General features: G+C 34.8%; 1 protein-coding gene across 1 annotated transcript in view; it reads left to right on the plus strand.

Moving 5' to 3' along the window:
• Ap1g1 (adaptor related protein complex 1 subunit gamma 1) overlaps positions 1-16,070 on the plus strand; it is an 82,195-nt gene that overhangs the window by 29,061 nt on the left and 37,064 nt on the right. Inside the window, exons 3-5 of the mRNA XM_027932978.2 lie at positions 9,197-9,321; positions 12,431-12,572; positions 15,528-15,624. Coding sequence (XP_027788779.2) covers positions 9,197-9,321; positions 12,431-12,572; positions 15,528-15,624 — 364 coding nt within the window. The remainder of the gene's footprint in view (positions 1-9,196; positions 9,322-12,430; positions 12,573-15,527; positions 15,625-16,070) is intronic.

Below are 16,070 nucleotides of genomic sequence, written 5' to 3' on the forward strand. Positions count from 1 at the left end.
GATTTTTCTGAGTAGGGATAGGAATGTTAAGTCTCTTAGCCTGTTTCATCTGGTTGAATAAAGTTATTGCCCTATTCATATGAGTAATTTGGTACCCAATCTATCAAGAATTTTCTTTATAATATGCCTGTAAAAAGGTTAATGTCTAAATACCTTGCCTGCATGTATGAATAGCAATGCCATTTTTGTTTTATTGTGTATTTCAGACACCTTTTAATTACATTTTATTTGTTAGATAGACTATTCTTTATGGTAGCTAGTAGCTATATGTTGCCATTGATCTCTTGAAATGTGGCTAGTTCAATTGAGGTGGATATTGAAGGAAAATAAATTCTGAGTACTTGATTCGGTTTTGGAAAACTTTATGTTTTAAACAACTTGAATATGTGATTATACTTAATCAATTGTAAGTTTTATGAAATCTAAATACAGTTCAAGTATTTCTGACAAAAATATGTACAAATTGAAATGTGCTGTAAGTGTAAAAGTACATGCTGTATTTAGAAGCCTTAGTATAAAAAAAGTGTAAAATAATCTAATTTTATGGTGATTATATATTGAAGTGATATTTTAGGTATGTTGGTTAAATAAAATATATTATTAAAACTAATTTCACCTGTTTCTTTTTACTTTTTACTGCAGTATCTAGTATGATGCTGTCAGTAGGAATAAAATATGAACCATGTATAAATTTTAAAATGTCTAGTAGGCATACTTAAGAAATCTCATTTACATTTTATAGTAAAACCCATGGTTGAAATTGAAATTTAGAGTTTAAACTCATGCAGCTAGTAAATATTAGTGAGGGAATTAGAACTAGCCTCGCACAACACTAAAATGCACTCTTTGGGTTTAGTTCAGATCTAGAAACAGCTATTTCTGTTATTATGTATTTTAATTCTGCCTTGCTGTACAAAAGATTTGAGATAGCATAAATTACTAGTGTCTGTGAAAAAGAAAAAGAATAGTACAAGGTTAAGAGTTGGGAGTGAAGAATTCAAAACATAAGGCCAGTATAGGGCCTTTTGGTAGGGAAGCCAAGGCAAGAAAAGATACAATCAATTCTGTGGTGGTTTTGTCAGAATTGAAGAGCAAGACTGTAGGAACCAGACTGCATGGATATGAATTCTGGCTCTGTTATTTTTCTGTCTGTATGACTTTGAGCAAGATCTTTAACCTTTCTGTGTTGTAATTTCCTCGTCTGTGAAATGGAGACAGTTCTAATGCCTACTTCATAGGGTTGTTATGAAGATTAAGAGTTACTCAATTTAAAAAAAAATTTTTTTAAACAATATCTTTATTTTGCTTATTTATTTTTTTGTGGTGCTGAGGATTGAACCCAGTGCCTCACATGTGAGAGGCAAGTGCTCTGCCACTGAGCCACAACCCCAGCCCGAGAGTTACTCAATGTTTGACAGTTACATTTTGTACATAAAAAACCTTTAAATGTTACCCATTTTATGATTTTTTATTCCAAGGATAGCAAACAAAGCTTTTCAAAGCATTGAAATCTAAAAGATTTTCTTATAAAAGATCTTTTATTTTAGGCATATCTTAGTAATATCAGAAGTAGCATCTTTATAGGGCTTGGTTTTATATACCTATAATCGTAGATGCTCCAGAGGCTGAGGCAGGAGATCTGTGAGTTTGAGGCCAGCCTGGGGAATTCAGCCAGATCCTATCTCAAAATAAAAAATAAAAATTATAAAAAAGGGCTGGTGATGTAGCTCAGTAGTAGAGAGCTTGTCTAGCATGCTCAAGATCCTGGGTTCAGTCCCCATTATTGACTGGAAGTTGGGGGAGAAGGAGATAGTATCCTCAACATCATTATAACAGAGGCAATAATAGATTTCTAATAGGATGTGTACTCTTCGATGTGTCTGGACCAAACACAATCCAGAAATAAAGTTGAGCTAGGTAGATTGTAGGAGTAGAAAACTGGTGGCACAGTGGCCGAATTATTCCATATATGTTTTTTGTTGGTCTTGCATAGTCTTTAAAAGTGTTTTGAATTTACTAATATGTAAACTAAATTAAGGAAATTCTCATAGAATCTGGGTTTGTAGTATCTCTTAGAAAAATGAAAAGATTGTCTGGATCCACATTTCCACATGGCAGCAGTAGGCCGCTTACAGGTTGGCAGCATTCTGTTCTTCCTGGTTCCAACCTGGCCTGCTGTCCCTTATTACTTGTGTATAAGAGTTATCTCTTCCATTAATGTAGTATAGCACTCCACTTCTTTAGGTTTTTTGAAACTTTATACAATATTCTACATAAAGTCTTATGTGTCTTTGGAGAAATTTATTCATAGGTTATCCAGAGCTCTTGTTACCATTGCTATGAGTGTTCTTAAAAATTTTAGTAATCATGTTCTAGATATATAACAATATAATTGATTTTTATATAGTGAGTACTTGGTTCTAAGAGTTTCTGTAGATTTCATTTTTTTCCATTTTGTCAATATTATTATTTGTAAGCAGTGACAGTTCTCTTTCTTCCTTGTCTATCCTTATATATTTTCTTCAAAAAAAAAAAAAAAGAAAGGAATTTTTTTTTTTGGGGGGGACACATTGACTTTATTTTATTTATTTTGTTAAAACCTTAAAACAAATGCTCTACATATTATGATTAAATCACAAAAAGGAATTTTTTTCCTAAATATTTTTATTTGTTGTTGATGGACCATTATTTTATTTATTTATATGCAGTGCTGAGACTTGAACCCGGTGCCTCGCAGATGCTAGGCAAGCACTCTGCCACTGAGCTACAACCCCAGCCCCAGCACACAAAGGAATTTGATGTTGAATTTTGTCAAATGCTATTTTTTGTTGTTGAAATAATTTTTCATGGGTTTTCTTCTTTTAACCTGTTAGTGTAGTGAATTACATTAATAGATATTAATTGTGTAGTCTCCTTTGTATGTCTGAAATAATCTTTAATTGGTCATGATGGTTTCTTTTCTTTTATATTGCTAGATTTATCTTACTAATATTTTATATACTAAGAAAAGTACTTAAGCCCATTTTGTCCCTTAGAAAGGCCTAGAAACAATGACCAAGCCAGGGGTGGTCATTGGACCACCCTGGAATCCCAGCAGCTCATTAGTCTCAGACAGGAGGATTGTGAGTTCCAAGTTAGCCTCAGTAACTTGACGATGCACTAATCAATTGGCTCAGGGAGACCCTGTTTCTAAATAAAATATAAAAAAGGGCTAGAGATGTGTCTCGGTGCTGGTCAGATCCCAAAATCAGAGTAGAGAATATATAAAATAAGTGTGAACCATTTGAGTATGCCAGGAAGCAAGAAAGATTACAAAGGTAGTGCTAAAATGCCAAAATGTTTCAGTTGATTCCAGAAGATACTGTCATGCCCCAAAATGAGATAATTTGACCATTACTAAGAATAATATAATGTAATTGATTAAAACTAAGCAGGTTTGTTTTTTTGTGTTACTAGGAATTGAAATCAGGAGTACTTGACCACTGAGCTATATCCCTAGCACTTTGTATTTTTTATTTTGAGACAGAGTCTCACTAAGTTGCCCAGGTTGGCCTCAAACATGCAATTTTCCTGCCTCAGCCTGCCTAGTAGCTAGGGTTGTAGGTGTGTGTGTCTTCACATGTTTGTCCTTTCCCTCCCTCTCTCCTTCCTTCCTCTCTCTCTTTCTCTGCCCCCTACCCCCTTTCTTTCTTTCTTCCTTTCTTGTGCCTGAGCATCAAATCCAGGGTTTCTTGCATACTGAGCATATGCTCTACCATTAAGCTATACCTCCAACCCTAAGCAAGTTCGTATCTATGAGGTGAGATCATAGTAATATTTAAACAAAAATTTTAAAATTGGTTATCTTTGAAGGTATGGTGTAACTCATTATTTTGAAAACTTATTAACAGATGGAAAGAAACATTTATCTTGACTTTTCTTACCAGTGTTTCTTCTGAAGGAAGTATTGGTAACTCAGTGTTATACATAGAGGAGTTGCTTCTTAGAGTAGTAGTTCAGCTAATAAAGGAAGGAGTGAATGAATTAAAATATTGTCATTTTGCAACACCTAGTCCTCATTGGTGCTGCTGTATTTGAGAAAGAGCACTACTAGATGTAATTATATGCGTGCTGATGAAAGTTCATGCCACCTCCTGTAAAGAGGTATATATTTTTTACAAAATGAAACAAAAAAACTAAAAATTGAAAAACCTGCGTCTGATCAAGCCTCCTTAGGTTTATAACTGAAAGAAATTCTTGTGTGGTATGCAGAGAGACATGTATATGAGTGTTTATGGCAGCTTTCTTTCTTCCTTTCTTTCTTTTATCAGGGATTGAATGCAGGGGCACTTAACTACTGAGCCATATCCCCAGCCCTTTTTTGTATTTCATTTAGAGACAGGGTCTCACTGAGTTGCTTAGGTAGGGCCTCGCTTTTGCTGAGGCTAGTTTTGAACTCCTATTCTTCCCATCTTAGCCTCCCAAGCCGCTGGGATTACAGGCGTGTGCCACCTCACCCAGCTAACATTGTTTCTTAATAGTAAAAAATTGAAAACCATCTACTTGTCTAAAAGCAAATAGTTTATGTTCACAAGTGGGATACTTGCTCTCTATGTCAAGGAATATAGCTGAATTAGAGCTTCTTGTATTGGAATAATACTCAAAAAAAGTTGAATGAAAAGAGCAGGAATACAATATGATAGTTATGTGCAGTTTAAAACATCCAAAACCAATTGTCTCCACATGTATAGTAAGAACACAAGGTATTATCAGTCGTGAACAGCTATAAGGGGATTTGGATACTTCTGGGTTAGAAAGGAAATGGAACTAAGGCACGGTCTGCTAAAGATTTCAATTGAATTTGTAATAATTTTTTTTAAAATAAATTGGGTAAAATTTTAAGCTTTGATAAGGCTGGTAGGTGAGTCAGTGGGTGTTATGTGATTTTGGTGTAGAATATTTTATAAATTTTCTCAAGAGAAAAAAATGGGATCCAGCAGGAGTGTTAGTTTAGGGGGATTTTTTTCCCCCTTTCTAGAAGAATGAAACAGCAGGGGATAATCCACATAGATCTTACATTGCCACGCTGTATAGTGGTAAAACAGTTATAACAAGTTTGTTTTTCAAAAGTGTGTATATGTCCGTATAAACTAGAAAGTTATTTCTGAATATTAAAGGTAAAGTAAAAGCTTTTGAAAAGATCTAACCAGTCACTTGTAGATTGTTTACATCATAAAGCTCCATTGTTAAATTTAAAAGCAAATGCAGATGTGCATTTGACCTTGTGTGAAATTTCTAATAGCTAACAGAATGGGTACAGCACCCCCCCAACAGATTAAACATTGATAAAAGGCAACATTTGTACTTTGGGAAAATTTAACAAGGCCAGAAACCTTTAAAAGTTCTTTTTCTAAAAATTGATTTGAGATTAAAAAAAATTAGAACATGCAAAATTATCTAGGAAAAAAATGTAAAAATTAAATCGTCAGTCTCTATCTTAAATCTACTCCATTAGAATTTCCTGGGAGTGACATATGTTCCAAAACTCTCAGATGGGGTGGGAGGGAAAAGGAGGGGTCAGGGGATTAGCAAGGATGGTGGAATATGATGGACATTATTATACAAAGTACATGTATGAAGACTTGAATTAGGTGTCAACATACTTTATATACAAACAGAGATACAAAAATTGTGGTATATATGTGTATTAAGAATTGTAATGCCAAAACCCCCCAAAACAAAGTACATGTATAAAGGAAAAAAAACAAAACAAAACAAAGCATAGCTTTACCTTAGATTAGGTAGAGGGAAGTGAAAGGAGGGGAAGGCAGGGGATGTGGGGATAAGAAAGATAGTAGAATGAAACAGACATTATTACTTTACATATGTGACTGTATGACCAATATGATTCTACAATATGTATACTCAGAAAAATGAGAAATTATATCCTATCTATGTATGATATATCAAAGTATATAAGTGCATTCTACTGTCATGTATAACTAATTAAAACAAATAAAAAATTTTAAAAAGTAAATGGAAAGATGGATCATGGAAACAAACAAACAAACAAAACCCCAAAAACCTCTTGCAGGTGATTCTGAGCAGTCTGGTTTGGGAACCACTTCTAAGCCCTTTTGTTCCCAAAGGGGCTGATAGCTTTAGTTTCTTAGGCTTATTGCTAGTGGCTGACTTGTCTTGTTTCTGCTGAATAGAATTCTGAGGCCACTTCAAGGCTTGCCTGCAAAAAATGAGTGACTTTTTTTCTTTGAAGGAAAGGCAGGGTGTGGAGGTATGACTCTTAATTTCTGTCCTTCTGTGTGGCTCAGTTACTTAAACTAGCGCCAGGCTGTTAAAACAGCTTAAAGTTTCTAGGTAGAATCAGGAAGATAGAGGTCCTGCTCCTAATGTAGATTAATTTCTTTCTATTCCATGATGTGTTATGTAAAGAGATAGGAGCCTTTCTCTGATGTTTTCTTTCTTTTCCTGACCTGAATTGGGTGCTCTTCCTAATTGTTTTCATAACTTGTGTATAACTGTGTCATGTGTATATTTTATTTCTTGTAAATGTTGGTTTTCTTATATAGCCTTTAAACTGTGTATCAGTGAGAGTGTTGGTTGATACATGGAGTTTACCAAATTAAAGCAAAATGCCTATATAGAGGTCAAGCACCTCAAAACAGCCTCACAATTGGAAGAAAATATAAAAAATCCGAGTAGGAAATAGATCACTAACAGTCCTTTTAGATGAAAGGTAGGGAGAGGTGAGAAGGTTGCTATGAAAAAGCAAGAATAGTAAGATAGAAGTTAAAAGTGGTGTTGACAAAGGAGAAATTAAAAAAAAATTTTTTTAATTGTAGATGGACACAATACCTTTATTTTATTTGTTTTCATTTTTATGTGGTGCTGGGGATCGAACCCAGTGCCTCATGCATGCTAGGCAAGTGCTCTACCACTGAGCCACAACCCCGGCCTGGCAAAGGAGAAATTGATAAAAGAAGAATAATGTAAGATAACTGGCAGCAGGAGAAAACAGCCATTGTGGAGAACCCATTAGAGATTAGAAACAAACATAATTTTCAGTAAGCTCCTATAGGGTCCACAAAAATTGAATACCACAATTATTGTTCTTTATGAATATAAGTTATTCAAGAAGGGCTGATATTTACTGGACTTATTTTTTGGGGGATGGTTACCAGGGATTGAACTCAGGTGCATTCAGCTACTGAGCCTCATCCCCAGCCTTATTTTGTATTTTATTTAGAGACAGGATTTCATTTAGTTGCTTAGCACCTCGCCATTTCTGAGGCTGGCTTCGTACTCGAAATCCTCCTGTTTCAGCTTCCCAAGCCACTGAAATTACAGGCATGTGCCACTGTATCTGGCTGGACTTATATTTTTATAAGATTCTAGTGTTCAATTTTAAAAGTTTTCCATAAAACTAATGAGACTCAAATACTTTTTTTTGGTTATTTTTTTGAAATATATGATGTTCAACTTTGGAGTTGGAAACAATTTCCCTAAGTAATTATATTACTTCATCCTGCGGTTTGTATTTTAATTTTTTCTCCTAATCCACTCTTATTTTTCTTTGGAATAGATAATGATAATTAATTGATTCAAAATTTAAAAGCTACAGAAGGATTTATGATGAAGACTATCCTATAGATAATGATAGTTAATTGATTGAAAATTTAAAAGATACAGAAGGAGGGGCTTGGGATGTGGCTCAAGTGGTAGCGCTCGCCTGGCATGCGTGAGGCACTGGGTTCGATCCTTAGCACCACATAAAAAAATAAAGATATTGTGTCTACCTAAAACTATAAAAAAAATATTAAAAATAAAAAGATACAGAAGAATTTATGATGAAGACTATCCTTTCTGTTCTTTTTCATTCCTTCACTTAGTTTCTTTATGAACAACTGGTGGTATCAGTTTTGTGAATATCCTTTCAGAGATAACTTGTATATTCATAATTCTGTCAGTCTCCTTTGGAGACTTTGGTGTACTCATGATAGTCAACTAACTGTTGGTATTTTCTTAAAAATGCAGGTACATTGAAGAGCAGTTTTTATTTTTTTTATATTTATTTTTTAGTTTTCGGCGGACACAACATCTTTGTTTGTATGTGGTGCTGAGGATCGAACCCGGGCCGCACGCATGCCAGGCAAGCGCGCCACCGCTCGAGCCACATCCCCAGCCCTAAGAAGAGCAGTTTTTAAATAGCTCAAAACAATTCTATTTGTGTAACTGTTTTATGTCCCTCAATTTCACTTCTGAACTTACTAGATAAATTTGTAATGGAAAATAATCTGACATGATCTTAGCTTCCTGTGTACCCAAGTCTCCATTGGAGCCCCTTTCCTTAGAATGCATGGTTCTAAAGGGGAACATAGTTTTGAAAACTTGACTTGGAGAATCTGACTTGCCTATGCCCTTTGAAAACCACTGTTCCAGCGGGAATGTTTTGACCTTTCCCGTTTCGTCAAGATGGAATGATAAAGTATATCAAAGTGATTGTGACTTTCAAGAAAGTCCAAGTTTAACTACAAGGAGTCTTAAGCCCTAAGGGGTTATTTCTGACAATTACATAAAGAGTAAATGTAGAACATTTTAGGTTAATGTTACTACTGAGTTTTCCTCTGGATTTTTTTTTTTTTTTTTTTTTCTATATTTGATTCTTAAACCCTCACCTGTCTCATAATACTTTGGTTAAGCTCTAAATGAGGCACTTTCCACATAAATTTAGTTATTGTCTTTCTTCAATGAATTGTACATTCTTGATGTTTTGGATACTGTTTGGTACTTAGATGTATTTCCAGTTATTGAGTGTTTTGATTTTCAAAATAGACCAAGCCTTAAATGTATGAATTAGGTGTTCATTTAATATAAGCGAGGGATTAGATTAGAAATTTGATATATTAATATAATACTTGACTAGTTTGTATGAATATGTAGAACTAAGTTAAAACTTACAGATTTTTTAAATGCTAGGTGTTATGAGATCTTGACAATATAATCTGTTCCAGAACTTAATACTAATATTAAGATATCCAAAGGTTTTAACTCTTTGCCTTTTTATTTAGACAGCGTTGACGATACAGGTTTATACTTCTGTGTCATCTGTGGCTGTGGATTAAATGCATTACTTTTTTAGATTGTGACAGCAGACAGCAAGGTCTTAATTTCATTTTCTTTTCTTTTTATTTTTTTGCAGTTGGAGTGCCTAAAGCTTATTGCCTCTCAGAAATTTACAGACAAACGCATTGGCTATTTAGGAGCAATGCTGCTACTAGATGAAAGACAAGATGTCCATCTTCTTATGACCAACTGTATCAAAAAGTAAGTCTTCCCTCCTTACAACTGCTTTGCCTTTTTTAGGGATTTCTTACAATAAAACATCAAGAGGTTTTATTTACTTATTTTATATTTAATTTATAGAATGTATTTGAATTGCTCTTGGTTCAGTAGCTTAATATGTAAAGAGGCTAATGAGCAAAGGAAAATGAAGGTATTGTGCATCTTCAGGTATAAGAATATGTTGCAATGAAATGAACATTTGAACTTTTAGAGAAAAAAAGCATTGGTGATATCTGGTCATTCTTAAGTTTCTTGGACTTAAAGTACCATGAATAATGAAATTTTATATGTATTAAAAATTACTAGTGAAAAAAAATTACTAGCGCATATTCTGAGTAAATATGTTTTAAAGGTAAAAAGAGAGTGTGGTCTAGTTCATCTGAGATCAGTTGTATGGAATTGTATTTATCCCTATGGAATTGTATTTATCCCTATGAGTTTTTAATATGTAGCTTTTTTTTTTTTTTATACCAGGGATTAAACCCAGGGGTACTTAACCCCTGAGCCATGTCTCTAGCCCATTTTATATAGCAAGTCTGTAAACTTAACTTTCATTAATAATGAAAATACTAAGTTGATTGATTTATTCAACTTTATTGTAAGCACTGGAATAGAGAGTGAAAAAAATGGTCAGAAATCCTTGATGTCATGGAGGGTACATTTTAGATGTTCAGCATGATTCCTTTATACATTTACTTTAGATAGCCCTCTAAGAGAGTTGCTTTAATTTTCTTGCATGCTCTGTTGCCCTTATAACTCACACTTTCAGTCACATGCTAATTTGGCAGTTCTGGCTGGTAGCAAGTTCATATTAGAGTTAATACCAAACCTAAGTGTAGGTTTGCAGCTTGATAAAAATTGAATGAGGCACATAAGTAAAGAATACATCTGTGTTTAGTTTTAATAAGCACTAGCCAAGCCCTAAGTGAATTTTATTACTTTTTCAAACAATTGAGAATTGATCAACCACTTTATTCCATGGTTTAGATCATTCTGTTCTTCTCTTTCTTTCTTTTTGGTACTGGGATTGAACCCAGAGGTGCTTTACCACTGAACTACATCCCCAGTCTTTATTTTTTTATTTTGAGACAGGATCTCATTAGGGCTAGATGCGTACACCTGTAATCCAAGAACTCGAGAGGCTGAGGCAGGAGGATTGCAAGTTCAAAGCCAGCCTCAGCAAGAGCTAGGTGCTAAGCAACTCAGTGAGAACCTGTCTCTAAATAAAATACAAAATAGGGCTGGGGATGTGGCTCAATGGTTGAGTTTAATCCCTAGTATAAAACAAACAAAAAACATCTCACTAGGTTGCTTAGGGCTTGAATAAGTTGCTGAGGCTAGCCTTAAACTTGTGATCCTCCTGCTTCAGCCTCCTGAGTTGTTGGGATTACAGGTATGTGCTAGCGTGCTTGACCTGTTATTTCTTTTAATCTGCTAATGAATGTGTGATTTTTGTTTTTGGTGAGTTTGTTTGTATTTTAGGGCATCATAGTGTTCAGCAGTTTTTATTGCTTAATAATGAAAGTTTGCTTTGAATATGGTGACTACGAGTAGAGTTTGGTGCCCTTCCTTTGATTTGTTCTAATGAGCACCATTCCTTTTGCACCATCAGTTGTCAGAATGTCAATATAGTAATAATAATTTGTTAGGATTATAGAAAAATTATGTGTTAAGATTATGAAAATAGTTTGGATCACATGGACTTTCTATGAAAGTCTTAATGTCTTCCAGAGACCCTTTGAACCATGCTGGGCTAAAGGATACTGAAATACTCTGAAAGCTTGTAGCATAACCCAAAGGATAATTCAGCTTCTGGATAACAAGAAGGATTATACTAATCAGACAAGTTTACCCGTTCATGCTTTGAATATTTTATCTTCCCTCCCTCCCTCCCTCCCTCCCTTCTTTCTTCCTTTTCTTCCTTCCTTCTTTTCCTTCCTTCCTTCCTTCCCTCCCTCCCTTCCTTCCTTCCTTCCTTCCTTTCTTCCTTCCTTCTTTCCTTCCATTTTTTCTAATTTGTTTGGTCTCTAGTAAGAGCCACTTAGTTGACATCACCATGATGGTGGTAACACATACATGAGAGAGGGAGAGAGCACATGATGAGACAGGAAGCCAGAGAGAGGGGAGGGCCAATCTGGCTCTGTTATAACAATTCACTGTCATGGAAACTACTAACTTACTCTTCAAGATCAGTTTCCAATGACTTCTCAGTAAGTTCTTCTTCTAAAAACTTATTACTGTCTCTCATATCAACATACTGGGGACCAAGTTTTTAATACATGAACCTTGGAGAGGGACACACTGAAACCAAGTAATCAGCATCTGTATGTGCACAGTCAGATATAGGGGCTCACTGAAAATATACGGCTTAGTTTATTAAAAGTGGCTTTATTAGCTTATTTTTTTATCATGATACTGATAATTATTTTTTTGAAAGAATAAAATGTTAAAAATTATTTAATATAACTTAAAAGTTAATACTAAAGCATAAGATCAAAGGTTGTAGAGGCTAACAATTTCTATTGTGTATGTTCTTATGGTAGAGATTGTTTTTCTGATTTTTCTTATAGTTTGTAGTAGATCATTTAAACATCTCTTAAAACACTTTTGTTCCATATTTTTATTGTTGCTAGTTTTTATTTCCATTGGTTTGCTAAATTTTCTAATGTGGGTGTCTTTCACATCTGTCAGATAACATGTTGCCCAATTTCTTCTTTCTTTCTTTTCTTTTTTTTTTTAACAATATCTTTATTTTTATGTGGTTTTGAGGATCGAACCCAGTGCCTCATGCATGGTAGACGAGCACTCTACCTCTGAGCCACAACCCCAGCCCATGTTGTTCAATTTCTACTACTTAAGTATTTGGAAACTTTGGGTGTAAATTTATAGGAGGGACTGTCATTCAGCTCACTGTACTACTAATTTGTAATAAAGTTGGATGAAACATTTTCCTTCTAATTACTCCTGTTAGTCATTTTTATTATTGGAGAAATCTTGAATCATTCTACACTTGTTCACTGAATTGTGAAGTTTATTCATGGGAGCACTAGGTAAAGTGTGTTTGTTTCTCCCTCCTTTCTCTCTTTTGTAGTGATCTTAATCATAGCACACAGTTTGTGCAGGGGCTAGCACTTTGTACCCTCGGCTGCATGGGCTCCTCAGAGATGTGCAGAGATCTTGCAGGAGAGGTAGAGAAGCTCCTGAAAACCTCCAACTCTTACTTAAGGAAAAAGGTAACTTTTAATGAAACTGATATGGATTAGAAAGCAGATTACTATTTTGAAAGTTCATATGATATAAAGTATTTCTCTCTGCAGAAAATATATTTCAAATGGCTACATGTGAATCTTAATTCCACATTTTTCTAGGAAATTATTTATAAACAAGCAAATGTATTAGATATCCTAGGTGGCATATCACTTCCTAAATAATTTAAACAATATTAAAACAAATTGATAACAGGCAGGTCTTTATGAATTAATTTTTTTCTCTTGTGCTGGGGATTGAACCTGGGTCTGTGCATGCTAGGCTAACACTCTGCCACTAAGCCACAGCCACACTCCCAGCTCATGAATCAACTCTTAATACTATTAGCGCTCATGTCTTTGAGTGCCTTTATCTCTGGAATGGCAGTTTCCTTGAGGGAATGATGTAGAACTCACTTTCTAAAATTAGTATATCTGATGAGAATAGAAGAGACTTATTCCTGTTTTCTTAATTTATCTGCTCTCATTTGTTGATATAAACATTTTATTGAGTTTTAAAATTATACTTCAATCCAAAAGCTTTTGTAAACAAAATGTATGGAATTTAAAAGTCCATGAAATGAACACCTATCATCATCTGGTTGGCATTTACTGTGCCTTTTTTTTTTTTCCTTTCTCTTTCTTTGTTTTATTTATTTATTTATTTACTTACTTATTACTGGGTCTTTGCCACTGAATTACATCCCTCGTCTTTTTTGTTTTTTATTTTGAGACAGTGTCTTACCAAGTTGCTTAGGGCCTCACTAAGTTGCTGAGGTGGGTCTTAAACTTGCAATGCTCATGTCTCAGTCTCTCGAGTTCCTTGGATTACATGCACGTGCCACTGTGACTGGCACTGTGCCTCTTTTTTAATGGTGTGAGAAAGAAGCAATGAAAGGGCCAAGCCATTTCAATGATATACCTTTAATGATGGCTGCCAACAAAGTTTGTTGGTTTGTTCGTTGGTCCCTCCCTCCCTTCCTTCCTTTCATTCTGGAACTTCTATCTTGGTACAAATTGAGCAAACATAAAACAATGATTGCAATTGATTTTAATCCCCTGAGTAAAATGGAACTCGATAAGCCTATACTGATAAATAAACAGATGCAAATTGAAAAGCTGTTACTTAATGTGCAATATCATTTAATAAATGTAGAAAGAATTACCAAATTAAAAATTTGCCATTTGGCATTTACAAAAGAGAAGAGAAAAGGAAATGCTTGTGCATTACTGTGCCTTTCTCAGCCATTCTGGAAAGCAATGCAGCAGAGTTTTGCACATGGGAGGCAGCTGCTCTACCACTGAGATGCATCCCTGTTCCTCTCCTTTTGAAAGGACAGTTTTGCTGGAAATACAATTCTTGGTACACAGTCTTTATTTCAGTACTTTATTTTTTTTTCTAAATATTTATTTTTAAGTTTTAGGTGAACACAATATCTTTATTTTGTTTCTATGTGGTGCTGAGACTCGAACCCAGTGCTTCATGCATGCTAGGCAAGCGCTATTACCACTTGAGCCACATCCCCAGCCCTATTTCAGTACTTTAAATATGTCATTCCACTGTCTTTTGTCCTCTTTAGTTTCTGATGATAAGTCAGCTGGTAATTGAGGATCTTATTGAGAATACCTCCAATGTGATGTCTCTTGCTACTTCCAAAATTCAGAGTTTAATTCTTTCATTAATTTGTAAACCAGTACTTTTTTTTGAACTATGTGAGCTACTCTTATAAGGCACATTGTTGCATTAAATAAAATATTCCTTTGGATTAGCTGCCCCTTCCCCACAATTCACCATGGGGGGAATGAACAGAAATCTTGTTAATCTGTCTAAACTTTTAAGGTTTTTGACTCAAATAATAGCTGTGGTTACTTTGGGGTGGATAAATAAAATTGGTCCTTTTTTGGGGGGGGGGTGGGTACTGGGGTTGAACTCAGGGTCACTCAACCACTGGGCCACATCCCCAGCCCTATTTTGTATTTTATTTAGAGACAGGGATCTCAATGAGTTGCTTAGCACCTCACTGTTGCTGAGGCTGGCTTTGAACTTGCAATCTTCCTGTCTCAGCCTCCAGAGCAGCTGGGATTATAGGCGTGCACCACTGCGCCCGGCACAAAATTGACCTTTATTTTATTTATTTAAAAAAATATTTTATTAGTTGTTGGTGGACCTTTATTTATTTATATGTGATGCTGAGAATCGAACCCAGTGCCTCACACATGCTAGGCAAGCACTGTACTACTGAGCCACAACCCCAGCCTGAAAATTGATCTTTAAATGTACTTTTCTCTCTAATAAGACAATCTTTTCTTTAGTGAAGACTAGTTAAGTATATTTCAAATTATTTTCTTTCTTTCTTCCTCCCTTCTCCCTTTTTCCTTTCTTGTACTGGGGATTCAATTTAGGCTCTTGTACCTGTGTGCTCTCCCACTGAGCTAGGTCCGTATCCCACTTAGGTGATTTTAAAGTTGGCAGTGTTGGTTGTAGTCAGTATAGATGCTGTTAAAGTTAACAGCAGATTTAAAGCATTTGCAGTTTATATCCTTCAGTTTCATGATGTATTTATATCTATTGGTTTTCTTATTCAGAGGAATGAGTATCAGAAATGGAAGTCTTTATCTGATTTTTTTTTGCTTCCCCAGAACTCTGCATATGTTCTGTTTAATTTTTGATAAATTCATATTAACCATGGTCTAATTTAGGAAGTTTTTACCCAGTTGTCTAGCAATATATGAATAGAGGAACAGCAGGTGAGCTAGAAGTTCTTCATTAATGCAATACTATGAACTGGAAAGCTCCAACCAGTTAATAAATAAACAATAAACTATCTTCTTTATTTTTCTAGCAGATGAACTAGTTGGTGCAGTTTTTTTGTTGTTGTTTTTATAAGATTGGTTGCCTTGGCTTACCTGAAATAAATTTTTTGTCCTTTTATTTTTTTATAGGCAGCACTGTGTGCTGTTCATGTCATCAGGAAGGTTCCTGAACTTATGGAGATGTTCTTACCAGCAACAAAAAATTTATTGAATGAGAAGAACCATGGTAATGTGATTTGGATGAACTCATGAAGTACTAAGGGAGAAAGGGAAAGAGAAAAAACTTAAGGCTATGACCGCCTGTGTCTCAGGATGGTGGACTTGCCTTGCTACAGTGCTTAGATAGTTTCTAGCAAGGTCTTTTCTGCTCACTTATACTAGTTTCATAACTAGATTGATTCTTCATAGCAAACTTTGTCTTTCATCTCTGGTCCTCTCTTAAGTTGTTAATATTCAGAATAATGTATGACTAATTCTACCCTTTGTTTTCATGTGTAAAACCTTTTGATTTCTTGGCTGTTTTATAATAAAAAGTAATTTTCTTCATTGTCATGTGGTAGGAGTATGAGATAAATGAAAAATATTTTGGGTTAGTTACTTCTAACAGGAATTTATAATGGATACTCAGGTATCTTTATGTAAATCTTATTAGGAATTAAGCATTTTATTCTT

The sequence above is a fragment of the Marmota flaviventris genome, chromosome 18, assembly GCF_047511675.1.
Source record: "Marmota flaviventris isolate mMarFla1 chromosome 18, mMarFla1.hap1, whole genome shotgun sequence".
Taxonomy (NCBI): domain Eukaryota; kingdom Metazoa; phylum Chordata; class Mammalia; order Rodentia; family Sciuridae; genus Marmota; species Marmota flaviventris.